Source organism: Silurus aristotelis (genome assembly GCF_946808225.1).
Source record: "Silurus aristotelis genome assembly, chromosome: 19".
NCBI lineage: Eukaryota > Metazoa > Chordata > Actinopteri > Siluriformes > Siluridae > Silurus > Silurus aristotelis.
The window spans coordinates 21,064,947-21,092,448 of record NC_139592.1 but is presented as its reverse complement, the minus strand read 5'-3'; the positions used below and the strand labels follow the sequence as shown (position 1 = coordinate 21,092,448).

Below are 27,502 nucleotides of genomic sequence, written 5' to 3'. Positions count from 1 at the left end.
GCCAATGTGAGGTTAAGGATGGTGAAATAAGTTATGGGCGTGACACTTCATTTAATTAGACAGAAATCCTGATGAGAAACTGAGGTGGAGAATGACTTCGTCGGAGTAAGAGAGCGTGTACATTTTGCCTGAATATATATTTTCTAAACGCGATGGTCAGTGTGTTGGAGTGTGCACTTCTTACCATTAAATCCAGCATGTTCAACACTTGAAATTTGATTTCGTGACAGCTTTAACACGTGGCGACATGGCTACAAGAAGTATTCTTGTACATCTTGGGGTATAAACTGCAATCATATTGTGGGTTTCTAAGAATTATTGCTGGAATTGTGATAAAATTAAAAATCAATCATTCTACAGTAATGTATTTGACCATCTTTCCACAGATGGTAATAAAATAAGTTGCCAGAAAAAACACACTTTTATATGTGTGAAAAATATTATGACATCATGCAAATGATTTCTAACTACAAACACTGTAAAATGCAATATTTGACACTTTCCGTTAAAAACGTAGGAATGAAAATCTCACTGGATTAAAAACACTTACTAGAGATCCAATCCCGGGAACACAAAGGACAAGGTGGGAATACACCCAGGATCTGACAAGAATATATTGCGGGACGTCATGTGCACATATTCACACACCCAGGGGCAATACAAATACCCAACGTATTGGTATGTTTTTTGAAGGTGAGAGAAAGCCTGAGAATCTGGAGGGCATGCAGAACCTTGCCCAGATAGTAAGCCAAGTTCAGGATTAAAATAGAGACTCTGAAGATTCGAGGCAGCAGCACTACCTGCTGCTCCACTGCACTGCTTAATTCTCGATTTCTGAAGGAATATAACCTTTAAAGGATTTCCCAAGAGAGACAAAGTGAAAAGCAGAAGAATGTATTTATAGACAAATGGATTACATTTTCCAGCATGTTTTGTAGTGAATGTCTTTACAAGGTTACTGTGTACCAGTACATCTCAATCATCAACTCTAATGACACATTATTAAGATAGTGTACATGTATTAGTAGTTTTTTTTTTTTAATATTCGATTTATTCCTAACATAATATTTACCTCGAGTTATAAATATATATTTATTCCACGACTGGATAAACAACCTAAGCTTTCTTCTCTCGCCTGAGGTGGCTGCTGAGAAAGTACCCTTTGATGCGTTTTTCCTTTCAGTTGAAGTCAATTCACCGCAAAGTTCTGTTTGTCAGAGAACAGACTACGAGAGTGCGAAGCTTTTTTGAAATCAGGAAGCGAACTCAGATGCACACAGAGGAAATGCATGCAAGCAGAATTACGTTTCTGCTGTTCTTCTTGTCTCACATCGAAATGACTCTGGTTATGAGTGAGAGTATGGAACGAGAAGTTAAAGGTGCCAATGGGTTGCAGGGATAAATTTGGACATTTTAGTCAGACTCACCTAAATGAACATGCATAACTCAACTAAGGTGGTGCATTCGAGTGCAATTCGGGCTGAAGTGAAGCGGCATGACAGCCTACAGAAAACTCTGAACAAAGTGTTGAAACAGCTGGAGAGAATCGAGGACCAGCAGCTCAGGACGGGTCTGAAGGTTTATATCCATGGTGTGCAAGGTGAGTCCACCTGGTGCTTATAAAAAAAAAAACAACAAGAAAACATGTTGAGTCTGTACTTTATCCATCCTGCCTGATAAGTAGTTCCTGCAATATGGTCGAAAACAGTCTGTAAATCCCAAACTTATTATTCAAGACAAAACTAGATCTAAATAAGAAGAAGGAGACCATCACTGAGATGAATGTAATGTGTGATGTATATTTTGAGTCTTTAGAATCTGGGTCAAGTCACCTTGCACGTGCCTGTTTTTATGTAGGTGCTTCAGGTGCTTCTGTGCAGCCATATCTTTTCTGTTCATTTCGTCTTCCCTGAGTGTGATGATTCAAAATTGAAAAATTGAATAAAAAACACAGAATATGCATGTCTTTATATTGTCTTCCGCTATCCAAGATGTTCCAAATGTAAAATTCTCCAGTCTATTTCCCAAGTCTCGAAAGGCAAACCTGAGAAAAAAAAGTCACTGCGCTTCATGTAGGGTGATAAATTGTTTGTTTGTTGGTTTTTTTCGTGCAATCACAAATCTTGAGGGTTCATGTTGACTGCTGCCTAAAGCAATTCGAACGTTAAGACTTCTGTCGAGAGTAAAAACGATGTAACGAGTGAGGTGATGTCCCAGAAATCATGTACCGGTAAAGCAGTAATATCTGCCACATCACTTCCTGTGTGTGTGCTGCAGGCTCACTAGAGCTCATTAAGTCAAGTTGAAATGCGTATCCATTACATTAGTCTACATATTTAATCGGGCTTGTGGATATGAACGTTAAAAGGCTTGTGTTGCAAGATTATCTTTCTCACATGTACGTCTTGGTAACAGGCTTTTGTATGGGCCCATTTCCTGTCTCGCTGCCCCAAAAGCCACTTCCTCTCCATCTCAGACACCATCTGACACGTCAGGCTTTTACTCTGAATTTCAAATAAAATAAACAAAAATATGTAACATTTTCTAATATCACAATTTTGTATATTAATATAAATCTAAATCTAATTTGCCGTCTTATGCTTCGTAGTGCCCTTTAGACAGGAGACAGGCATCCAATACAGGGCAGGGTAATTTACATTTCAATTACGCATTACCAGACGCACACGTTTGAAAGGGGCGAGCGGTCAAAGGATCTTGTGACAATGGTTAATCTGACTTTCATTCGGTCGTTCCGACCCACACACGCCATAATTCACTTCCTCCTCCGACGACTTCCTCTCCTGTGTGTAATTACTGCTCTTCTAGCTGACAACAGCATCAGATAGATTGCAGATGAAAAAAAAACGTTTCTGCAACGCTTTTTTTATTTTATTTATGGAAGCTGGCCAAACTAGTCATACTTTTACTGACTGGGATCAACAGTGCACTGACACCAGCAGTGTCTCATTAATGATTCAGACTTATCAAAGATATCCATTTAGAGATTTATTGACACAGTGGATTTGATTCTGATTCAAATCTAAATAAGAGCTATTAAGAGAAACAGATATAAAGTATTTCTTAGTTATAAAGCACTGTAGAGTTCTGCTGCTGAATTGTGGGCATCCACATGCTAAAACTCATCATTCACTATGCATGAAGACTGTAAAATCATCCTTACCAAGAATCTGTGGTTATTTGCTGAATAACAAGTTTTTTTTTTTTACGTGAAACCCACTTCCCATCAGCAAGTAGCAGGACTGATTCAACAACTATACCACATTTTCTTTAAGTAAATCAGAGGGTCCTACAGTACAAGTCGTACTAGTACAATCTGGTTTTCACTTTAGGCCAAGCCTGCTCACCTTACAGATTAATGTGTGTGTGTGTGTGTGTGTGTGTGTGTGTGTGTGTGTGTGTGTGTGTGAATGATTAGTATCCGTTACCAGGACTAGAAAATACAAAGAAAAATGACAGTGACTTCAGGAACGGATGCATCGCCTTTACGTCATTGTCCTGTATGTGACACTGCTCGTTGTCACCTCACCCTCTGTTTACTGAAAACATGCAAGTTGGATTTATATGACTTCTGTGAACTGTTTATCGAATTTAGTAAGAATGTTTATTATCTCTGACCATTATGCTAAATTTGATCTAAAATGTGTAAAGTGTATGTGCTGATAGAGGAAGTAAAAGAAACCTGCATGAAAACACTGTAAACATAGTAACAAGTGCCAGTTCTGTTACTCCAATGGCTTAACCAAACAGAGAAATGCGATGCACTTTTGGTTTAGAACTAAATTACTCTGTTATTATCCTCCTTCTATGCTGCTGCTATCACATGCAGACAAACAAAATGAATGTCAATGTCCATATGGTAGCTCAGATCTGTCTTCTGTGGCGACTAGCTTCAGCCCAAATACTCTGACAATCAGTTACAGATACTCTGAAATCTTTTTACAATTCCTGAAAATGAACACATACTTATAGGTATAACACGTGGAAATCTGCACCGTCCAAACAAAACTTTCAACAACAGAATTCCATCCATATCAATTCACCAAAAAGCAATTTCCATGTATAGATATTATCATAAATAATTAATAGCAATCACAATGTGCAAATAATTCACTGTCCCAAATCACTGCCTTCATCTAAGCCTCAAAGTAGAGCAGATGCTGAGGATAATAGCAAGAAATGTATATGTAAAGAGATGTTGCTTGATCACTATGTACAGCACTTGCAAAACAATTAATGCAGGTGTGAAGAAATGCTGTAAAGTAAGAATGCTTTCCAAAAAAATAAAATCAATTGGAAAAAAAATAATAATTTATATATATATATATATATATATAATTATTTTTTTTTTTGTGTGTGTGTGACCACCCTCTGGCTTTCAATTCTTATTTTTGTAGGATAAAAGTCAGGTGTATGATTAACCAATTACAATAAGCAGGTGCTCATGATCATCAATTTTATATGTAGGTTGAAACAAAGTCATTAGCTGAAACATAAACAGTTGTTTAGGCTTTAAAATGGGTGAGGAACAGCCAAAGTCTACTTAGTCAAAGTTGTGAAAGACAGTTTCATATCACAGATCACACACCGTGGCAAGACTGAGCACAGCAAAAAGACACATGGTAGTTCTACTGGATCAGCAAGGTCTCTCCCAACATCGAAGATCTGCCAAAGCAGACTGGGGTTTAAAGATGTTTTAAAGGAACACAAAGAAATAGGCAATGTTGAGGACCATACACAAGGAAACTTCATGCAGCAAATAAAAGACGCATCATACTTAAAAGCCAAAAAAAGTCCAGCATTACCATCAGCAAAGAACCAGCATAAACCAGTGGGACCCAGGTATACCCATGTACTGTTTGAGGAATGTCTGGGCAGAAGTGGTCTTCATGGAAGAATTGTGGCCAAAAAAGTCATACCTAAGACATGGGAAAAAAGCGACTCAACTATGCACACAAACATAGGAATTCGGGTGCAAAGTATGATGGTAGGAGCTCCTGTTTGATGAGTCAAAAAATTTTAATATTTGGCATAGCAGGAGGCAGTTTGTTCACTGAAAGGCTGGAGAGTGGTAAAATATTGAGTGTCTACAGGCAACAATGAAGCATGGTTGAGGTTCCTTGCAAGTGTGGGGCTGCATTTATACAAATGAGTTGGAGACTTGGTCAGGATTAAAACGTCCAAGATATTTGCAACATGGCAAAACAGGTACCTCACTTCCATGTAAAAAACATGAACTTTGCTACACTGGTGAATACAAAGTCTTTTGCTGTTGCTTGTGATGCATTGAGATGTATTGCAATTGTAACATATGTAGTGAGGGGTCTGAGTGATCCTTTGATAAATTCATCTGATCTCGTTCAAACCTGTTTGTAGCTGTCCTTTATTCAAGAAGGACAATACTACCATGCTTAAAAAGAGCTGTTCAGCTCTATAGTGGGAAAAAGTCTTATCAGATAAGTGCTCTACCAGAACAGATGTTCTCTCAGTGCAAGACATTTCTGATCTCTAAAATGCTGCCATTAATGCCCTGCTGATAGTATTACCCTTGCTCTTTAATACAGAGGGTAAGGTACAAAAAATAGCCCCTTATAAACCAATAATTTTTTTATTTTTCTTGAATGTTGAGTGGATACGCAAATAAAAATGCTGATAAATTACATCATTAATGATTTGCCCTAAAAGAATAAACCTCCAAGTGCTCATTTAATGGCAACTACAAATCCTAATACATACAGTAGGAATCAAAAAAAGAAAACAGACCATGATAGAGATTAAATAAAGAGTAGACAGAGGTGGTAAAAGGAGGAGGAGTTTATGCTCCAGTATACCTTGGTAACAAGCTGCCTCATCGGCCGAGGGGGGGTGGGGGTGGGGGGGAGTGGTGGGTGGATACCGCAGCTTGCAAACCACACTTGCTGATAAGTAAAGCACTACTCTGCTGTTTGTTTATAAAAAAAAAAATAGACATTCTACTGATTTGTTGTCTTTATTAGCTGCTCTTTGATTTTTTTTCTCATTTGCTGATTAGTTTGACTGTGACTCCTCCCCCTTTGCTTCACCAGCATTTTATTGGCTTTCGTCCTGTGAAGTGGTGCGCCCGCCTCTTTCTAAAGCACATCATCGCCTATCCCTTTTTTTTTCCAGTGATAGAGAAAGAGAGAGGATGGTGAGAGGGAGGAAGAGAGAGAGAGACGGGGAGGGGAGAATTTCTGTGGAAAAAAGAGGCTGTGCACTGTCTGGCTGTTGACAAGGGCAGGCAGGCAGGCAGAGGGAGAGAAAAGAGATGGAGAGTGAAGCGAGGTTTTCCGTCTGTGATCTGTGCAGAGTGAGCATTATAGAAAGCATCTAGCACAGGGATTTGAAAAATTCCTGTGCTCCAGGCAGATGACTGATCCAAGTCTTGACCTACGGTGAAGTTTTTTAGGCACGGGGACTCCAAGGATGCGCAGGTACTTGACACTGAAGTCTGCTGTATTAATATCCTTGTTGCCTGAAGCGCATGGCGGAAATCTCAGATCACAGGAATCATAATAGATAGACTGCTCGTGGAAAGCCTGGAATTGTTCTCTCTGGATTTTCCGCTAAGCTTCTCTTTCTGATCCATGTGCCAGGTAGTCTTCTTGCATGCTTCACCTCTTTTTATCTCTCCTTTCTGTCTGGTAGCATCCACACTGTGGTGTACGGCTACAAACAGCATGCCTTAATCTACAGGGGGAAAAACATGTAATATCCCTGTCCATCACACTAAATGTACATGTGTCATGTGCTGGAAGGTTACGAAGGTTGTGGTTGAAGAGCTGCAGTGTGCTCAAATGCCCTAAAACTGAAGAGCTATCCCAGTCACAGGGAAATGAATATTTCAAGGCTTTAGCACATGTGAAAGATGAGCAGCTAACGAGCACAAAGGACACAAGTCGGAATTTTGTCCAGCCCACAGGAAGAAACCACCGTTCAAACAATCTTCTCTCCTCTTCTTCAAAATGTCTTGTAATATTTTTAGCAGTTGGGATTAAACCAGAATATCTGCTCACCACACACTAATATAATATATGTCTGTGTCTATGTGTCTAACCAACTTGGACCTCATGGAGCAAACTGGTGTATCACAGCATAAAACCACCTACCTCATCTCCCTAACCTTGGTGAAGGTGGAGACAACTGAGGATCATGGGATGGAAAAGGCCAGGCAAAGTGTGGAGGGGGCCACAAGTCATGCCGTAGGAAAACAAATATCTCCAAACGCAGACTCTGGCAAAAGGGATCCGAAAAAAGAGGAGGTCACTGAGCCAGAAGCAAGGAAATGTACCCATCTCAAAACTGAACAGGAAATACTTCCAAGCCCCAGGGACCATAAAGCACTTTTTACAGATGGTGCACAACCCAGTGACAGGCAAAAATCAATAACCTCATCCACTGCAGAAAACGGTGGGGCAAGAGAAGCCACAAAAGCATCTCAAACATCTACATCTAAGGATGCAACTGAACCATCCAACCCCCCAGCCACGAGCGATGGTGTAGGACGTGTTAACAAGCGACCTGTTTCACTTCTAAAGACACATAGTGGTGCCCTAAGTGGTCGTGAACTAAGAGAGGCCAGAGACAGCATCCATGCCTCCTCTAAGAGTCTGGATCGTAAGGACAGCAGAACAAGGATCCAGTCCCCTGCCAGCCCCGCTCCCAGCACGTTCAGAGCCTCCTGGGCTGTGTGTGAGGCCAAACCCAATCAAGAAGATACGAAAGGGGGCAATAAGGATAAAATGTCTACAGAAGCTGTCATAGCCATGCGGACCCAAAGTCCCAGAGCAGAGAGACTGAAGTCAGGGTCTACATCTCTTCCAGCTCCTGTCACTGTTGTCTCCAAGCCCCAGCGAAAAGGAAAAAGTCGTACACTGGACAACAGTGACCTAAACTGTCTGTCTGAGGACCTTCTGAAAGGAAAAAGTGGACAAATAGCATCAGACATCAGGACAGGTCAGTTGCAGGGGACCTCGACTCGTGAGCGCAAAATGCTCAAATTTATTAGTGGAATTTTTACCAAGAGCACTCAAGTCCCATCAAGTGCTGGCATGGTTCCCCAAGTTCCTAGCTCCTTACAGAGAGAATCCAGTGAGGATGAAGGTAGGAAAGCCCACCTCCACAACCATTCATGACTGAAACTCTATCAAAGTGTGCATACAAACACATGCATGAATGAATGCTTGCGGCACACATGCAATAAAAGGACACTTTGTACTACAGATATGGAAAAGGCAGAGACAAATGAAAGGTATTGACGGGACCTAACAAACCATATTACATTCATTTGTACTTAGGATAGTTAATAATTATAAATAGAGCAATTTATTATACAAGAACAGTTATGTGTCTTAAAGCTAATGAAATAAAAAACTGTTTAGATTTGGGAAATTTAAACGTTACTTAAAGTAAAAACTGGAGCTCTGACAGTAGTTAAGGAAATGTAACTCCTTTCTAACTGATCACAACCACTGTTCTGGTGCCTGATTCAAAGCAATTGGAATGGCAAATAAATTCGATAAAACATATGCCAGAGCTTGTGCATGTACAGACTCACATATCCTAATCCCGTCTTTGATGTTCCACCCACTACCTGTTCACAGCCCAAATTATTTATGGTGGCTTTTACTATTTTCCTCCTTCAATCTTCAGTTTCATATCGTGTCCAACCTGATCATTTGTTACTCCCTGATTTCTCTTTGCTCCTTCATTAGCAAGCCGTATATATAAGAACAAAGAACTTAATCGTTATCCTGAAATACATAAATACGACTCTGTTAAGGTGGGTCTCTGTTGTGTGTGTGTGTAAATGCGTGTCTGTGTGTAAACTCAACGCATGCGTGCACAAAAATATTTACGTATGTGTCCTCCAGGCAAGCTGACAGAGCAGCTGGAGGTGGGGTTGTCATGGCAACAGGCAGATGGAGCTGCCTGTTGTATGGCTGCATGATGCCACTGAGAGAGTCCCCAGTCCAATGAATGAGAAAGAGCGGGGTTGTATAGGTGTGTGAGTGAGTGTGTGTGTGTGTGTGTGTGTGTGGTAAGGGAGCCTTTTGAAAAGCATCCCAAATGAGAGGAAATAAAAAAAATGCAGGCTTTAGAATGTGACAGATAGAGCATTCTTTTTTTATCCGGGCTCTCCGGATACACGGCCGCATATAGAGGGCTTGGTATCTGCATAAGGGTCTTACTGTCTGGCCCTGCCTTATAATGCCCTCATAGAACCCACAGTGAATTTGAGTGGGTGGGTGTCTGAAGAAGGGACGTTCTCTTTATGTAAAGGACTGGTGTTTCATAGAGAAAGTGTTAGATAGTGGGTCTAGACCTCTCTTTATCTCAAACTAGTGCTTGTGAGTAGAGACCAGACAGCGTATAATGTCCTGAAGGTGTATCACCTCACCTGCTGTGTAAGTCACAATTTATAGTGTCGTGAGACAAAAGAATCTCAGTTGCCCCATAACACGTCCAGAGAAAGCCACAGCCGGTTAGTCATGGATGAAATGATCACAAGGAAGACGGCAGAATACCCCATCAGTCACTGTTGACAGCGAAACAGCTGGGACTGAGCCAGTCTTCACAGAGGAAGGAAGAGTGTGTCAGAGGGAGAGTATCTGTAGGCTGAAAGCGGTTACTCAGCCGGCCAAAAAAAGAGTCTTTCATATATATCTTAAAATCTATCTATATATCCTGAACTATATATATAACTATATATATACTATATATTTAACCTTACAATGGAATGCAACCAAATTAATTGTTCTTACCTTATACATTTTGAATTCTTTTACACATTTTACATATGTAATAAAAGCATATTCCTCATAAAAATTCCTCATATTTGACCTTGTACCTTGTACTTGTATTCCTCAAACTGACCTTGTACTGTAGGGTTCAGTAGACTTTGGCCTGTCTGCTATTTCTACCGCCAAGCATTGTGTTATTTAGCATTTTCAGTATGTATGTCTTTCATTGTGTCTGCAGCTTCCTGTGCTAATAGTCAGGAATGGACCTTAAATCGTTCCATATCAGAGCTGAGACTGGTAAGATGACTCTATAATCATTGCTGTAATACTCTTGCTACATCTTGTGTTTCTTTTTTTTCATCAAAAATAAATTCGAGCTGGTTTTCACTAGAAAAAAACCCCATTAGGTTTATTAAGAAGGAAATGATGTTTGCTTCACACCTGATTAATTGTGATAGCTCTAAAGAGGAATTTTATTTGTAGGTTTTTTTGTTACAAAAGAACATGCAGTTGATCTAAGTTTATTTCCATATAGGGGGTGCTGGGTAGCATGCGGAGTGGAAGGTCTGCCCTGGTAAACAAGTTTATCACAGGAAGCTATCTTCCCCTTGAGTCACATGAAGGTAAGATCTACACTGATTGGCCCAAACTCATGATCACATACAGCAAATGCACATGAAACCAGCTGTGGTTAGCTGCACTGTTGGTTTAATATCCAGGAAAGACTTAAGACAGACTATAGTCTGTCTATAGTTTTACAGTTGTCAAGTTGCTTCAAATGAGTCCGTTTATATATATATATATATATATATATATATATATATATATATATATATATATATATATATATATATATATATATTCATATTTATATCTCAAAAAATGTTTGGCTCTAAAAAAACATGCAACTACTTATATTGCACCTGTACCACTACCTATTTTTCAATAATAAAGTCAGATATATATTCAGAAGTGGGCAATCAATACTGCATTCACAAACAGCACAGAGATTTTACAACAGACAACAAAATTCATACTGAACGACTGATACAGAAGAGAAACATTAGCAAAGCAAGTAATGTTGTTGTTTTACAACTCAAAGGTCACCAGTTCTGATGAAACAGGTGATTTCATTCAAACTACCTTTCCACCTCAGGCCTAGTTTTCCTGGGATAAAAAAGAAATAAATAAAAGCAGGTTTTGTGAGCAGCGGTAATGTAGCATCTTGAGTTACTTTAAATATTATCATATAAGAAAAGAAAAAAAATGATGGCATTCCCAAACCCCATGATATCACCAATACTTGGATTCAGCAGTAATGATGTGCTGAAGTAAAACTATTATTGGCAGAGAGATACCTGAAGTACGATTACAAATCTATTTCTTAGTTTCTCCTTTTCCCTTTTCAGGTACAAGATATAAGAAAGAGGTGTTGGTTGATGGTCAGAGTCACTTGTTATTGATTCGAGATGAATCCAGCCTTCCCACTGCGCAGGTTTATTTTCTAAAGTGGCTTTTTTTTTGGCAAACAAATGATCTCCAATTAATAATTTTATTGCACTTATACACCTTTTTGTGTAATTTCCTTTCATAACTAATGAAAAAATAGTTCAGCAACTGGGTCGATGCAGTTATTCTGGTGTTTAGCCTGGAAAACGAAGCCAGTTTCCAAGAGGTGTACAAGAACTTCAGTGAACTGGGAACTCACCGTAACACTGCAGACCTCCCGCTCACAGTAGTGGGCACACAAGGTACAGAACTTTCAAATACCTAATAAATGCTATAATGTGGATAACAAGAAGCTCTGGGTTACTCACTGCCAATGTGATGATGTGTTTTTCTATCCAGATAAGATTAGCAGCACTAATGTTCGCGTTATTGAAGATAAGCGAGTGCAACAGCTTTGTGCAGATGTGAAACGTTGTACCTATTATGAGACCTGTGCCACCTATGGACTCAACGTGGACCGGGTCTTTACTGAAGGTTAGGTTCCTTAGGAAACACTGTGGCTGGGATCAGTTAAACTTCAGGATTTTTTTTTAAAGACATTCACAATTACTCGATCTCTTTTGAAGTGAATTCGATGAGCATCCTATTTTAGCTGAAACTAAATCGATCCCTGGTCTTTCCAGATCTACATAGCATCTACATCATAGTGCTATTTTTGATTAATTAATCAAATCTTTTACCACACAGTGTGCCAGAAGATAGTAGCAAGTAAGAAGCAGGCCAACCTTCTAGCATCCTGCAAATCCCTCCCCAACTCCCCCAGCCACTCTGGAGCCTCCACGCCAGTGTCTGGTCCATTATTGGGACAGGTACTTTCATTTGTTTACAATAACATTTGTTCAGAATATTTTAGAGTCATTTGTTTAGAATAATTTGATCAAAATGTTTAGCAAATTGGCAATGTCTGTCTTGGACAATAAAACCTGGAGCTTATCAATGACCTAATCTTTTAGAGCTGCAGTCACAGTTGATAATACAGTGGTACCTCGACATACGAGTTTAATTCGTTCCGTAACCTTGCTCGTATGTCAAATTGCTCGTATTTCAAAGCAAATTTCCCCATTGAAATTAATTAAAATGCCATTAATCCGTTCCAGCCCCCAAAATGCCACCCCAGTTGTTTTTGTTACGTGTTTTTGAATAAGAAAAATTTATTTATAAATGTCAAATATTGTATAAAAACATAATAAAAGAGAATGTAAAGATATAATAAGGTTTTATTCAGTGTATTTTCCTTGGAGATGAGACGACTTAAGCTAACGAAAACGCCGGTGGGGTGGGTGTGTGTGTGTGTGTGTGTGTGTGTGTGTGTTTTTGTGTGTGTGCGGGGTGTGGTAGAGGCGATAAGCGGAGGCGGAGGGAAAACTCGCTCACGTACACTACATATCCCTAAACTTTAAAATGTTTACTTTTTCTTCTTTACTTATCTTAATTTTCGTCACAATCTTCGCTTTCTGGCTTCGATTCGCCATCTAGCAGCGCCGTCTCGAGCTCGTATCTCAAGTTTTTGCTCGCGTATCAAAGCAAAACAAACGACCGAGTGATCGCTCGTATCTCAAAAAAGTATGTTAAGGCACTCGTATGTCGAGGTACCACTGTATGTTAATATTATTTTTGAGTTAATATTAAGTGCATGCATTTGTATTCATACCTCAGATATAACAATGATTTTCAGGGAGTTCTGTAATCATTTCAAATGTGCCCAGAGTTTGTGGGCATAACTTACTGGTGTCTCATTTAACCACAATTTTAACCTTGGACTTATTTTTAAGCTTATATTTCTTTTCTGGTACCTGCCTGTAGGAGGAGCAGTATTTAGTCCACTGTCCCTCTCTGACAGCTTGCTGTAACGTCATACGAAATCCTAAGATGTAAAATCCTTCAAAATTATATTTAAAATTCAAATAAACCTAAAATAGCATTGAATAATGTCATGAATTATTAACAAGACTATTGATGCTGCGATCTTTTGACAATAGAATAGCCCATTATTAGATGTTTATTTAAAATTTGAGGAATTTTCTCATTCATATCACATATTCGTGTTTTTATTTGTTTGAAATGCCTGTATTTATTAACGTTTGACGGTTTCTTGATTGTATTTTCTAGGCTTAAAAGCAATGCTTGTATTCAAAAGCAATGGTCTAGATAATATTCCAAAAATCCTGCCTCAGGCAAACTGTAGTTGTGAACTACACAAAGATGAACTTGATAATTATTGGGCCATGCAGAACTTCAGCATACCTACTTTAGAAAGGGGATGCTGAATACGAGGAACTGTTAATGCATAAATACTGTAATTTATATTGGACAATTTTGAATTGAAAACTAAAAAGTGTGCTTTTCAGACAAACATGCCCATCTCAACAAATGCAGATTATCCAGGAAATTCATTCATTCATGTTTCTCATTCATTTCTGCTATCATAATCATTCATTATCACAAGTGTTTTTAGTCGATTTTTAGTTGACATTTGTCTAGAGAAAATAATAATAATTTTAATGGGACTTTTTTTCACAATGGCAGCAATTTGAATGTCCCCATTATCTTTTTTGTTTGTCTGCTCCATCAAATCATTCTGTATCTGTTACATTTAACATCCCTCTATCTTTTCTGTCTCTCTCTGTGTCCTCCCCCTCTCTCAGGCAAGTAATGGGGGTCATATTGAATATTCCTCCTCTTTGCCCTCCACCCCTGTGATAAGTCACAGAGAATTACGGGGAGTGGCAGGGGGAGAGGGAGGCTCTCAGCGAAATGTACCACGCCGCCGGACCTCCTTGTTTACGGTTAGTCCTTCAGTCTCCATAGCTTAAAAACCTAACACATGCAACCCCAATATAGAAGATGGATTACTGGAGAGAACGTAATTCCTAATATGCAAAAGTGGAGACTATAAAAAGTTTCAAAAGTTGAGCATGACAGTGGAGAACCACTCACCCATCTCATCCCACATCATCCCATAGTTTCTCTTTGGCTATCTTCATTTTTGTGGCTTCTCAATGCTTTCTCATGCCTGCCATTGTAGAACCGACGTGGGAGCGATAGCGAGAGGAAAACTACGGACAGCAGAAATGATGCAGGAGGCAGCAAACCAGTTATTATCAGACAGGTAAGCAAAGACAGATCGATGTTCATTTTGTTTATATGCAACAAACTAGTTTAAAGGCAGTTGGTGGACAAAAAAATGCCTAGAAGTTTGTTCTGTGGACAAATAAGTCCAAATTTGGCATTTTGGGCTCTAGCAGAAAAACTTCTGTAAGATTGAGAACAGGAAAGATGATGTTAGAAGACTGCCTCACCCCCACAGTCAAACATGGAGGTGAAAGTTTAATAATTTGGGTTGTTTCGGAGCAGGGAATGTTCTTTCTTTGTAAAAGGAACCAACAACTCATTGCGGATTGCAGCTTATTGGAAATGACATCGCTGTACAAGACATTTCTAAGCTTTGTAAGCGTTATTTAGAGAGCAAACAGTCAGCTGGAGTGTTATAGATCATTAAATTGCCTTCCCAGTCACTGCATCTAAATCTTATTGAACTGCTCTGGGATGAACTGGATCAGAAAAAGGTATCTCCAACTAGTGAGAATAACCTTTGGAAAGTTTTACAAGAGGCACGTCAAAGTATTTTAGCTGAATGTGTGGAGAAAAAAACTGTCCGGATGCCAAAAATGTCTAAATGCTAAGACAAGATCTAGTAACATCTGTACATTTATACATTTGTTCAGTCAAAGTAAATCTTCATACCAATAAATTACCGAGATTGTTGCATATAAACAAAAGAAACACGTGTCTGTCAAAAATCATGAAAAACTAGGTGTTTCCAAACTTTTGACAGGCTCTGTAGCTTCACAGAATGTTTCTCTCTACTTTTTTTATTTCATTGCCAGTTTTTGGATTTCATTCAATTTATAGTTAATTGTTTTGGCTCTGGTCTAGTTTCCTTTATTGACTGAATAAGCGGCATCATAATGTTGAAACGTGTGTTTCGTCTGGCAGGGCACGTTATGGAAACGCAGTGAACGCTCTCTGAACAAGGAGTGGAAGAAGAAGCTTGTCACACTCACCAACAACGGCATTCTCACTTATCATTCAAACATCAATGTGAGACCCATTATCAATTATCTAATCTTTTTTTTTTTTTTTTTTATCTTAGATGGTCCGTTGATTATAGTTTATTGAGAAATGTTGGCGGTTACTGGTCAGAAATACATATTATACTATATACCACATCATTATACTCTATATACCACACCTGAACACATCTGGATTTCCCCTAAACTGTTGTCACAAATCCGAAAATACACAATTGTCTAGAATATTTTTGTGTGATGTAGCTTTAAGATGTTTTTAGCTCCAAACACCATGTATTATTATTATACCTCAGAAAAACTCTAATAATTTTCATTAGTCAATTGAAAAACATTATTTTTTTCGGACTTGTCGTAACATAATCAAGCCAAAATTAAGGAAAAAAACAAAACAGGAATTCATAGACTGTTTAAATCACACTAAACAATTAGAATGTGCGGCCATTTGCAGGAATATAGGCAGAACACCCATGGCAAGGAGATGGACCTGTTGCGTGTAACTGTGAAAGTCCCGGGAAAACGGCTGCACAGGGCAGCACCCCCACCTGCCTCTACTCCTGCCCCTGGGGTCAATGGCCTTGCAAAAGACAAGCCAGCATCTGAAGTGGAAAACCCATGTGAGTGAAGTGAACTGTTTTGTTTCTATAGATACCATCTCAAACCAAAATCTTCACCTAGAGTGTGACTTGTTTTCCAGCAAATCTTCTGACTGTTGATGAAGTAGCTGGCTCTGTAATGTCTTCTCAAGATGAACATAAAATCAAACGCTGTCCTTCATCCCTGTCCAATAAGGCAGTTAGCATAGGTATGTAAATTGGTTCTGAAAAAGCAGCTTTTGAAAAGCTTGCAGAAACTTCATTAATTTCACTTTTTTGAAGTTAATAAGATGTGAAACCGGCTTAGTTTCTGAAATGTTTAACCTCCTGCCTCAACCTAGCAGAATCAAGCATCGAGGGGGCTATAAGTCCTGCTCTGGGGAAAGACATTACTCCATCGTCCCCCATGAGTGACAGGAAGAAAACCAAAAGGAAGAAAAGTATAAACGTCAAAGGAGATGCTGCAGCCAGCCAGGCTGATGGTGAGCACCAGAATGCTTGATAACCCTTCCAAATATAATTACTAGATAATAAAACCAAATAGATCATTCGGACAGTATTTCATTATATGAAACCTGATTAAATTTCCCTGCTTGTCCTCTGCCTCCTTTTTGTCATGTTTGCAAGATTTAACAGTTATACTGTTTCCTATGACTTACGTCTTCTCTTGCTTCTTTCCTTTTCTCTTCCACTTCCCGCTTCCTTTGTCCTCTGCTGCCCCGGGCTAATTTCTTGCACTGCAAGCCAAGCGCAAAATGTGGAAATTGAAAAGCTTTGGTAGCTTGAGAAACATTAACAGAACAGGTAATACGATGTTGTGTGGATGAGGTGTGCAGATGAACTCGGCGTGACTGGCTGTTACTCTGTACTGTGTTGATGTTTCCCATCCCTTAGTCATGACGACACATCATTAGATTACCACAAATGGATGGAACAACTCTAGTCATCTTTCACGCTGTCTCTGTCCTCCGTTCTTTTCCTCTCTCAGGCTCATGTCACTATAATGAGAAAATAATATATTAGTCAGGGGGTTCAGTGAGTGTCTTCCATCGATTAATTCCTTTTTGGTAAATAAATATTGCCTTCACCTTGCAGAGGAGGAGAATGCAGACTTTATTATCATATCAAGCACAGGACAAAGCTGGCACTTTGACACCCAGAACCAGGAGGAGAGGGATGCCTGGGTGCAAGCCATCGAAAGCCAAATCCTCGCTTCTCTGCAACTGTGTGAAAGTCGAAATAAGGTGGGTTTGTAAATCACATCATTAATTTCTTCGGACAACTAAAAATCCGACCAACTGATCTGACCAGTGTGTCTGTATGTGTGTGGTCCAGCCTCGGAGAAGCAGCCAGAGTGAAGCTGTGGCACTACAAGCCATTCGCAATGCCAAAGGAAATAATCTGTGTGTGGATTGTGATGCACCATGTGAGTTTTCTTGTTAATGTATCACCAAAATCATATGAAGAGTCGATAGAGTGTGTCTAGCATACATTAGAGATTTAACTTCTTCCTATCTCACCAGGTCCCACCTGGGCAAGTCTAAATTTGGGAGCACTGATATGTATTGAGTGCTCAGGAATTCACAGGAACCTTGGAACTCACTTGTCCCGTGTCCGTTCCTTGGACCTGGACGACTGGCCAAGTGAGCTCACCAAGGTGCTAATGGCAATAGGCAACCACATGGCCAACAGCATTTGGGAAAAATGTACGCAAGGACGCCAAAAACCGACGCCTGAGGCGACAAGGTAAGCAGGACCTCTTGGGGTGTTGTGTATAAACTATAGTAATTAACTGCAAATGATTCCGTCGCTGCTGTTTCTCATAACCCAGGCCAAAACCTTTTAAATGCCACAGGGAATCTAGAACTGTAATTTCATTCTAATTAGGTTAATGTTGGTCTTGGGGGAATCCCAGTTCGCAGAACAAATTGTACGTAATTTGTCAACAAGAATTTGTGTAATGACTCCATTCCAAGCTCGTGTTCAAGTAAAACCTTGTCATATCAAAAGCCTACTTAGTGAGTGAAAAATGTGAAAGCAAAAATGCTATTTGTGGGATGAATGCTTGCTTTTTACATCAACATTATTATTGATAGCTTTATATATATATATATAACTCAGTTGTATATATATTGATGAGTAGTAGAAATAAAGCCTCACTGCCATCTACTGGTTGATTAAATGAAAAGAAAAAAAAATAGGGGCAGTCTGTTTAAACAATTGCAGGAAAAAAAAAGGTTTTAACAGAATAAAATTTTCCTATGCCTTTTTTTTTTGTGTAACAATCCAGAGAGCAAAGGGAGTCTTGGATCCGTGCTAAATATGAGCAGAAGGTGTTTGTGGCGCCCTTGCCAACTCAGGACGAGAGCCCAGGTGAGGTGACATCATCGCAGCTCCTCAGTGCTGTCACCTACAAAGATCTTCCCAGGCTCCTGCTGCTCTTAGCCCACAGCACCAAGGAGCAGCTCAATGTTCCAATGCAGCCTCAGAGCCCCTTACACGCAGCCTGCCAGCTTGGAGATGTGGTCATGACTCAGCTCCTGGTCTGGGTAAGAGTTGACAGACAGTAAGGATATAGTGATAATAGAAATACAGTCCACATGGGCCAATAATAATTGTTACTTGAGTAATATAAGGAGTGATGTCACACAGATGTTCCTTTGTCTTTTACTTATAATACTATATACTAATAATGGAGACTCCTTCCAAAAACTGCTAAATAAACAGAATTGATTCATAACATTTATATCAAAATATGAAAGCAATACCAATCCCATACTTGTTCTAATACTTTTGTTATATGCTGTTTATGAAAAAACAAGATGTTGCATTGATCTATTATTGGTTCCTTGAGACTGTTAAGTGTCTTACAGCATGAAATAACGTATGGCTGGTGTATCTTATGTGCTTTTTCTTTTTGATTGAAGTGTTTGTCTGTTTCTCCGTATAGTATGGTAGTGATGTGAAAGCCAAGAATCCTCAAGGCCAAACAGCTTTAATACTGGCACAACAAGCTGGGAGCCAAGAGTGTGTGGATATCCTTCGCCAACATGGCTGCCCCAATGAACCCTCGCCCACTGCGCCAACTCCCATTCTCTCCCGCAAAAGTAGCATCACCAGTATTGGACGTACCAATTCCAGGAGAAGGGTCTCATAACTTGGAAAGACTTCTTGGACATACAAAGATTCTTCCTTTCTGTGGAAAAAAAAAACAGAACAGTTTTTATTTCATTTTGTTAAAACAAAACAAAAAACTAACTATGTATGTCTCTCTCTCTCTCTCTCTCTCTTTGTGGATGTTTTGCTCTGTCCTCGTTCATATATGTCCATTTAGGTTCTTCAGAGCAGGCAAAATAATACCTACTTTGTCACTGTATAAAATAAAATTATCAAGCCAGCTTGAAATCAAATACTGATACTGTTTCAACGACTCAAAAGCAATATTATACATGCTAATTATACATCTATTATAAAGACAAATGTAGCCTAGAGAGCTTCTCTGAGCAATCTGTGGAGATCCATTCAACATTATGTATGACTCAAAATACTGTTCCTCATAATAAGCAACAGAAATGAGGCCACTGTGTTTGTATGGGAAGCAAATAGTATTTGTCATTGTGCAACGTTTCTAAGTACTAGACTTAATAAACTTAAATCTTTAAAATTTTTGTTTCTATTGATCTTTTTTGGGGCTTTTGTGCAAAGGCAAAGTCTGGAATTCTATACTCATATGTACATTATTAACATGTCATCAGAAACATCTTTCTATGAGTCATTATATAGGTGCACTACAAAACTACCCACACTTCCCTTCTACATCTTGTTATCTAAATCGATCAGTTTGTCCAGAGCTTAGATTACTACCTCTGTGAAGTTTCATGTCTTCTCCTTATGCCTATGTGGGCTTCCTTCAGATGCTCCTGTTTATTCCTCCCCCTCCCAAAACAGGGTCTGAATGATTTTTTAATTACACGGTGGCCCTGGCCAGAAAAAAGGTGGTTATTAAATATATATAAATTAATACACGAGTTAAAAATTAGACAGCATTGACTTGACCTAGAACTTGCTCATCCATTGAGGATTATTTACCAAATCCTTATCAAGTATGAATGTTAGACTGCTGGCTTTTCTTTAGTTGAGTACTAAAAACAATAATGAGAAAATACCCAGTGGGTGCATATGTTTTTTACATGAATTTAAGATTTATAGGTGGCACTGTTTAATGATAGGCCTCTAGTTTTGCTCTTTTTAGTCCTAATTCATGGTCTTTAAGCTTTTATTTTTATATTTTCACTTTGCTATTTATCTTATAGTAATTTTTTACCCTTTTATATCACGTTATCTTTGAGGTACTTGGACAAATCAGTATTTTCAGATTAAATGATTAACCGATTCCATATTGACCTCAACAAAAAATCCAATCCTAGACCATGAACATGTGATGCTACTTAAAAAAACAACAGAGATGGATGGATGGATGCTGTCATCATTATTTTTTTCTCAGTCAGAAAAAACCTAGCTAGAAGATAATGGTGGTAGAGGGGGGCAAATAAAAAGATGGGCCTTACACGCTTTAAGTTGTCAGTTTTTTGGTGCTTCCATGGGACCTCTTGACTTCATAGCTGCTGAATAAAGTCCTCTTCTCTTTGACATCACATCCCTGCATTCTGAAACAGGTTCATCATTCCTTTTGATTGGCATTTCAACGCTGCTATTAAATTTGTTGTCACCTGGTCATGACAATCCTGCCGAGGATAAAGGATGCACTTTTTTCCCCAAGGACCATTTAAATTCCCATCTAGCTCCTTCGTGGAACCATCTTTTCCCCCCACCTTCTTTCTTTTCTTTTCTTTTTTTTTTTTTTTTTTTCTTTTTATACAGAATATACTGTAGATGTCTATTCTGAACGATGATGCTTGACTTGGGCTATCTAAATGCAATGTACTGCCTTTTCATCAAGGCTTGCAATTTTCATAAGGAATGTAAACCATGTTTTCACATCTGGCTGATCATTTGGTAGCCGGTAAGGGCTTTGGCTCAGTATCTATTGCCAGCTAGCAATCATGGCTGGGGAAGACAGAAGCCTGAGCTGATAAAAACAAATACTGCAACACTGGAATACTCTTCATTGAAGACAAACTACCGCCGCTGTGTGGGTAAACACACAATATATATATATATTTTCTATAGTTACAATTAGTAGACGGCTAGTTATTATTAGCTAGCTCAGCACAGGTCTTTTACACTTGCATTTAGATGCTAGGCTAGCTCCCTAGCCAGTGCATTATACACAGCGAGGCCGGGTTTCTAATTAGCTGATTTGTTGTTGATATAAAACATTGTTTCTATGATACTCAATTGTTTGTATTATTATTATTATTATTTTTTTTTTTTTTTTTTAATAGAGCTACATTTAAAAATGTCCCCTTTGTTTGCTAGCTAGCTAATTCTATGTGGTACTTGGTAGCTAGCTAACTAGCAAACTATTCAGTTTGGGAGGTTTTTTTAATTATTTATTTATATAAAATATAAGGTTCATATCCAACATTTTTACATTTTTTTTTTTTTTTTACTAGAGTACGTTTAAGGCCTCGTTATAATTATTTTCTTGATAGAAACCTACCTTTCTTACTATACGGACACGTACATTTGTGTTAATGAATGTTTTTATTGTCAGTCGAGTCTGAGGTAAAAAGTTTCTGCCTCATTCTAGATCTTTCTGCGTCGCGCGAGGGATTTATATCACTGACGAGGAGACGCGCGAGGGATTTATATCACTGACGAGGAGACGCGCGAGCCCCGGACACGTCTTATTGGCTGGTCCAGGTGGCTTCAAGGAGACTTTAAGTCCTGAGATTCTCCTACACACTTTTAGGGTTAGAGTGGTTTTACAACCTCTGTTGACAAATTCCTTTTAGTTTGAGCTTGAGGTAGGCTTGTAGACCAACTCTGCCAACTGGTGCATCATTGACATGTTGACTCATACCTTCACTTTTAGTAAAAAAAAAAACAAAAAACACCACCACTTGATCTTTGCCAGGGATGTGATGGAGCCTATCACATGAATAAGCCATGACACTGTAAGGGACCTTGATCCATGTACACCATGCACATCCAAGTAACCAGTCTATGCACTGACTAGTTTTTTGGAAGTGGGATGAAACTGGTGAACAGGAAGGAAACCGTTCACTGAGGACATACACTGAAATTTTATACACACAGTTGTTGGGATCAAACCAGGGTGTCTGAAGGTGTGAGAGACACTGATTGCACCACTGTGCCACCTTGTAGCTTATATAATAGAAAAATCTATTTCAGATTGCTTTAAAAAAAATCTAAATGTGTTGTTTTCTTTTTGTTTTAGTTTGAAATGATCCCAAACGTTGGAAACTTTCTGTTGTTTTCTTTGGCCTGAATCTTCTCCTCGGCCCTCGCTGTTTTCTCCACGTTCTTCCATTTTTCTTTTTTCAGCATCTTCTATGTTTACCTGTCCAGGGGTCTCATTTATAAAACTGTGTGTAGGATTCTTACTTAAAGTGTACTTGTGCCCAAAAGTCAACAATAGCATATGCCCAAAAATACGCACACCTATAACCTGTAAGTTCTCTTTATAAATCATATGCGTACATGAATCAGCCTCAAATCCCACCCTGTACATGGCCACTTTTAACTATAAATAGTCAATGCAAACCACCTCATGAATGATGAACCATATTAATGAGCCTGTTATGCCATTTTTCTTCGTTAGGGTGATTAATAGGGACATGTAAGAAAAGAGCAACTTCTTAGACACTGACATACACACACTTGTAGGCGAGGTGAAGGCCCGGAAAACAACATTATTTGGTGGCCACAGCAGTGAAAAGAAGCAGTGCGAGTGGCAACGCGTTGAAAGAGTTTATTTACAGATGCGTACATTCTCCCGTCAAGTTTTTTTTTTTTTTTTAATCACAACCTTTGCATGGTAAGTGTCGTTTATTAATCAATTTATTCAAGAAATAAGAAATTTGGGCAAGTAATAACCAGCTAAAAACCAGCTTGACCAGCTTAGATTGTGTTTCAAGCAGGGTGAAAGCTGTAACTCATCTGTTCAGAATCAGATTTAAAATCAGGTTTATTGGCCAAGTGTGTTGACACACACAAGGAATTTGGTTCCAGCTGTTAGTGACTCTTAGTGACTCTTAATTGCAGTATTTCATGTGTGAGAGTTTGTTGGGCATTATGTCAGCATAGTAGTGGTTAAGAATTTGTTTATATTTTTCTCTTAAGACTCCTGAACAGCATAGTGTATGTATGTTAGAGCAGGTAAAACACTAAGCCTGAAATTTGGGGATTTCTATTACAGTTTATCTTTGCAAAATATGAACTTGAGCCAGTTTTAATCTCACATGAGTTATCTTTGTTTGTGTTGCAGTTAAATTGAGCCTAACGCCACGCTGGCAGGCATGCGGATCCGACTGCAGAGGTCAGGCCATGCGGCCTTGCTTCTATCAGAGCTGAACCGCTGCCGCCTGTCACGGATCCTCTGCGACGTGGTCCTGCAGGTTGGAGGAAGGTCCTTTCCCGCACACCGTGCAGTCCTTGCATGTGCAAGCTCTCACTTTAGCAGTCTGTTATCTAGGGGGGTGTATGGCCAGGGTGGCACTCCTCCTACATTCTCTTTGGACTTCATTTCTGCAGCCAACTTTGAAAAAGTGTTGACTTTTATTTACACGGGTGAGATCCTCACTGACCTGATAGATGTCGGTGTGCTGTACGAGTTGGCAGAACGACTGGGTGTCAGGGAGTTGGTGCGGGCTTGCCACGCCACCTTCCCAGATATGAAGAGCTCCGATGGAGATGTGGAAACGGACATGACCCGTGTTACCACTATGGCTGCCTCCATGTGCTCTTCATCCGTGGCATCCTGCTCTTCTCTGTCGTCTCCTGCTGCTCCCACTCCGGTAGCACCTTCCCCCCTTCCTCAAAGCAGAGGAAACAGGGTAAACCGCTCTCATGTGCCCCCCCTCTCACTCACCCACTCACCAAAAGCAGAGGATGGGTTTCAGCTACATATGAGCTATAATCAGCTGGCAAACAACAAACGGAGTTCATTGGATAATCACCACTCTCAGGTTTCTGAGATCCTCCCAGCTCTAAACTTGCAGCTTAAAACTGAACAGGAAGAAGAACAAGTGGATGGAAACCACAGCTCAGAGGAACAAGCCATTATTAATGTCAACAAACCTGCGAATCCTGAAGCGTGTTCCATTCCTGATTCATCAGCACAGGCTGGAGGGGAATCCTGCGCCCCATCCTCCTCCTCCGGTGATCCACTAGATAGCCTGCAGCTTCGAGTGGTCGAAGGGGGCGTTGGACTTGGGGTCGGGGCAGTCAAAGACGGCATGTTGTTTGAGGAAGAAGACGACGGAGATAAAAGAAGCCTTCATGATGGGCCTTCAGAGGATGGAGAGCAGTGGAGAGCTCTAGCAGGGGATGTAATCGAACTAAGCGACGATGAAGAAAATTACCTCGAGGAAGACCAGGACGACGAAGAGCTTTTGTGCATAGAGAACGGCAGAAGCGGCATCTCTGTGAATCAGGGCCACTTGGCACCATCATCACAGCCCTGTAAAACCTGTGGCATGTTGTTGCACACGGATAACAGTGTCTTACGTGCTCATGCAGAGACACATCTGTCTGAGACGGGTGGCTGCCGAGTGTGCGGCGCTTCTTTCCCTGACCGAGCATCCAGCGTCGCTCATGCCCTCACACACGTTGGCATCCTGCTGTTTTCCTGTGAGATATGCGAGTTGCAGTTCTGCACCGAGGCTGAACTGATCCGTCACAGGCGTCAGTCAGTGGCCCGCTGCGTCCCCCAAATGCCAGAGCAATTCATGAACACAACTCAGGGGTCTGGAGGGGAAATGCACTGTTCTGTGTGCACAAAATCCATTCCTAAGGATTTAAAGGTCTGTGTTTTTAATTTTTGTTTAAATTATTGAATCTTATTTCTTTTACCTCTGTTATTCCTGAGAATCGGCTGAAATGCAAACAAGATTTATTGGTTTTGATGTGACGCAATGCAAAACTTCATTTATGTTGTTAATTTTCAATGGAAAAATGATACTGGATACAGGTAGTCCGAAAGTTCCAATGGTTTGACAATTTTTCGATCTTTGGCCGACAATAGCGATACGCCGAAATTATACAAATATTTAATATTTCTGCTGGGACGCTGCCAGGATGTACGCATCTCCCACCTTGTGAGATGCCTGACTCTTACAAGCGGCCGACAGAGTTCAGTTGTCTCAGTGTTTTTATTTTTTGTATGTTTCAAAGCATCTTGATATATATCTTGACATATAATATTAATAGTGCATGTTGTACTGTATAGATATAATAAAAATACCACTTCTTAACTACATAATATATGATCTCATTTCAGGCTGTCCGGGAGCATGTACAGGGCCACGTGTGTTTGCGGACGTTACGCTGCGGTGTGTGCCAGTCAATTCAACCCACACGATGTGCCCTTCTATGGCACACGCTGACCCACATTCTTGCCATTTACTCCTGTCCACAGTGTGCCTGCCCCTTCCTGGAGAGGCCCCTACTGGACACACACTTAGCCCTGCACACTGACCAAGGTGACGCAGGCAGAGAAGATGACTGCAGTCAGGAGAGCAGTACAGAAGGACAGGGTGAGTTTCAGTGCTTCCTTTGTCCACAGACCTTCCCTTCGGATGCAGCGTTTCATTACCACCTGAGCACGCACCCTAGCGAGCCCCAAGCATGGCCAATCAAGCGCAAGGCAGACCAGCCACTGGAGTTCTCCTCCTCCTCTTCCTCGCCACTAGAGCCCGGAGGCATTAGCAAACTCACTGGCCTGGGCTTTAGCATGGGCACGTTTATCCCAGACAAAATGATCCAAGCTGGTATGCCTTTCCCTGCAGGACTTTTACAGAATGGCAGCATAGCCGGTTGTGCTCAAGCAGGTGCCGTCCTGAAGCAGAAGTGGTACCGGTGCAGGTACTGCGGCAAGCGTTTCGCCCACTCTGGCGAGTTCACCTACCACCTCCGTATCCACACGGGAGAGAAGCCCTACCAGTGCAAGGTGTGCCTGCGCTTTTTCCGCGGCCGCTCCACCATGATCTGCCACTTGAAGACACATGCCGGCGCCCTGATGTACCGCTGCACCGTGTGCGGCCTCTACTTCTCGACGCTCAAGATGGTCTCGTCGCACATGGAACTCCACAAGGATCACCTACCTCCTGACTTCAACATCGAGGAGACCTTTATGTACAACGACCATTCCAAAGAGCCTCTCCCCAACCTGGACACCTGAGGGGAATACTCATGTGCCTCCATACTTAGGACCTTGCTCATTATCCGTGACTGCCATTGAGGACTAAGTGGAATTAGAACACTATTAAATGTTCCTTGTGATGAGACCAGAGTTTGAAGTAGGTACCGTTGTTGCTCCGCCACTTGATGGCAGTGTTTGTCTTGAGGGCTCCTGTGAATGTGAGGTCTTGATGATTAGTTTAGAATTACCTCGTAATGTTCTTCCTTTCTACTCATTCTGTAATTAATATAAGCTAAATGTATATAATCTCGACGTGTTACAACGGCGTATTGGATCACCAGTGACTCGGGAGAAAAGGCATTGCAGAAGAAACGGAAGATTTAGAAAGCGTACAGACAAGGCAGGATATACAGTAAGACTGTGCCCTGCTCTGTCGCCCTCTTACAGAGGGTCAAGTCGTGCTTTAATTTACTATTTATTTTTTACACGTTATTTTATTCGTTCTAGTCACGCCATTTTGTACATTGTGTTTTTAATTCAGCACAAAGTGCTTGTATTATGAAGTACGCGTTAAAGAAGACATCAAGCAAGAGTGAAAATAAAGCAAATCCCGTGCAGTCAGTATAGTTCTGGAATTCTTTTGATAGATTTCCCCAGTCGTCCTCAGTGTTCACTTTTATGATCATGTTTTATCAGTTACTTGTTAATTAAATTGGAACACAAAAAAACAGCAAGACAAAGCAGCAGAAAGAAGTAGCATTTTTAACGTCATTTCCAACTCTCCAGGATCAGGACCAACAGCAATTTTAGCAGAAGATATAATATAAAATAAAATGAAAATAAAAAGGTACCTATTGCCTCTTTAAGCAGGCGAATTCCACAATATGTAATATTTTTTTATTGTGAAAGCAGTACCTTATCATACAATTTAAGATCTCTAACTATTTATTTATTTATAGCTTTTTATGTTGACACATTATCTTTTGTAAGAAGTGTTTTCATTCGAAATAGAAGTGCATTACTTTGTTCTCGACTGTATTTGTTTCGTACTCGTTCTGAATAAAATCGAACTGGCGAACATGCGCAGGTGTTGGCGTGATCTTGATTTTCTCAGCCTTTCGCATGGAGTTGTACAATTTTCGAACCAGAGAACACCAGAGAAATGACGGTTTATGCCATATATATACATATAAGACAAAAGCTCTATAGACTTTAATACACACTTGTAGACTTGTAATACAT

The 27,502-nt window shown here is 40.1% G+C and overlaps 2 protein-coding genes and 2 long non-coding RNA genes across 11 annotated transcripts; 2 read left to right on the top strand and 2 right to left on the bottom strand.

Annotated features, from left to right (window-relative positions):
• Positions 1 to 1,214: 1,214 nt before the first annotated feature.
• Positions 1,215 to 19,636, top strand: agap2 (ArfGAP with GTPase domain, ankyrin repeat and PH domain 2). Of its 4 annotated transcripts, none has more exons than XM_083569640.1 (18): positions 1,215 to 1,600; positions 10,018 to 10,076; positions 10,315 to 10,402; positions 11,189 to 11,274; positions 11,389 to 11,530; positions 11,628 to 11,762; positions 11,976 to 12,097; positions 13,934 to 14,074; positions 14,314 to 14,397; positions 15,285 to 15,389; positions 15,828 to 15,993; positions 16,074 to 16,181; positions 16,317 to 16,454; positions 17,068 to 17,216; positions 17,308 to 17,398; positions 17,496 to 17,718; positions 18,263 to 18,521; positions 18,923 to 19,636. In XM_083569640.1, exons 1-18 carry the CDS (start codon positions 1,432 to 1,434, stop codon positions 19,127 to 19,129), a joined length of 2,472 nt encoding a protein of 823 aa, XP_083425766.1. In that variant the 5' UTR covers positions 1,215 to 1,431; the 3' UTR covers positions 19,130 to 19,636. The 4 variants fall into 4 exon arrangements, with proteins under 4 accessions (XP_083425766.1, XP_083425765.1, XP_083425764.1 ...); XM_083569639.1 differs by having other exon boundaries at positions 1,241 to 1,600; positions 16,314 to 16,454; XM_083569638.1 differs by lacking the exon at positions 1,215 to 1,600 and adding an exon at positions 3,219 to 8,139.
• On the bottom strand, positions 1,570 to 17,201 carry LOC310741649. Of its 2 annotated transcripts, XR_014538000.1 has the most exons (6): positions 17,061 to 17,201; positions 16,892 to 16,970; positions 16,632 to 16,709; positions 2,397 to 2,504; positions 1,833 to 1,909; positions 1,570 to 1,687 (listed from the first exon to the last, which is right to left on the bottom strand). It is a non-coding gene; the product is annotated as an uncharacterized lncRNA (long non-coding RNA). The 2 variants fall into 2 exon arrangements; XR_014538001.1 differs by lacking the exon at positions 1,570 to 1,687 and having other exon boundaries at positions 1,708 to 1,909.
• LOC310741648 lies at positions 18,378 to 22,830 on the bottom strand. 3 transcript variants are annotated; one of them, XR_014537999.1, is made up of 5 exons: positions 22,108 to 22,768; positions 21,596 to 21,958; positions 19,837 to 19,952; positions 19,105 to 19,168; positions 18,378 to 18,517 (listed from the first exon to the last, which is right to left on the bottom strand). It is a non-coding gene; the product is annotated as an uncharacterized lncRNA (long non-coding RNA). The 3 variants fall into 3 exon arrangements; XR_014537997.1 differs by lacking the exons at positions 18,378 to 18,517; positions 19,837 to 19,952 and adding an exon at positions 20,541 to 20,639 and having other exon boundaries at positions 19,040 to 19,168; positions 21,596 to 22,830; XR_014537998.1 differs by lacking the exons at positions 18,378 to 18,517; positions 19,837 to 19,952 and adding an exon at positions 20,541 to 20,639 and having other exon boundaries at positions 19,040 to 19,168; positions 21,620 to 22,830.
• Positions 20,803 to 27,342, top strand: zbtb39 (zinc finger and BTB domain containing 39). 2 transcript variants are annotated; one of them, XM_083569648.1, is made up of 3 exons: positions 20,803 to 21,124; positions 23,387 to 24,923; positions 25,400 to 27,342. In XM_083569648.1, the coding sequence occupies exons 2-3, from the start codon at positions 23,418 to 23,420 to the stop codon at positions 26,297 to 26,299; spliced, it is 2,406 nt and encodes an 801-aa protein (XP_083425774.1). In that variant the 5' UTR covers positions 20,803 to 21,124; positions 23,387 to 23,417; the 3' UTR covers positions 26,300 to 27,342. The 2 variants fall into 2 exon arrangements, with proteins under 2 accessions (XP_083425774.1, XP_083425775.1); XM_083569649.1 differs by having other exon boundaries at positions 20,831 to 21,128.
• Positions 27,343 to 27,502: the final 160 nt, after the last annotated feature.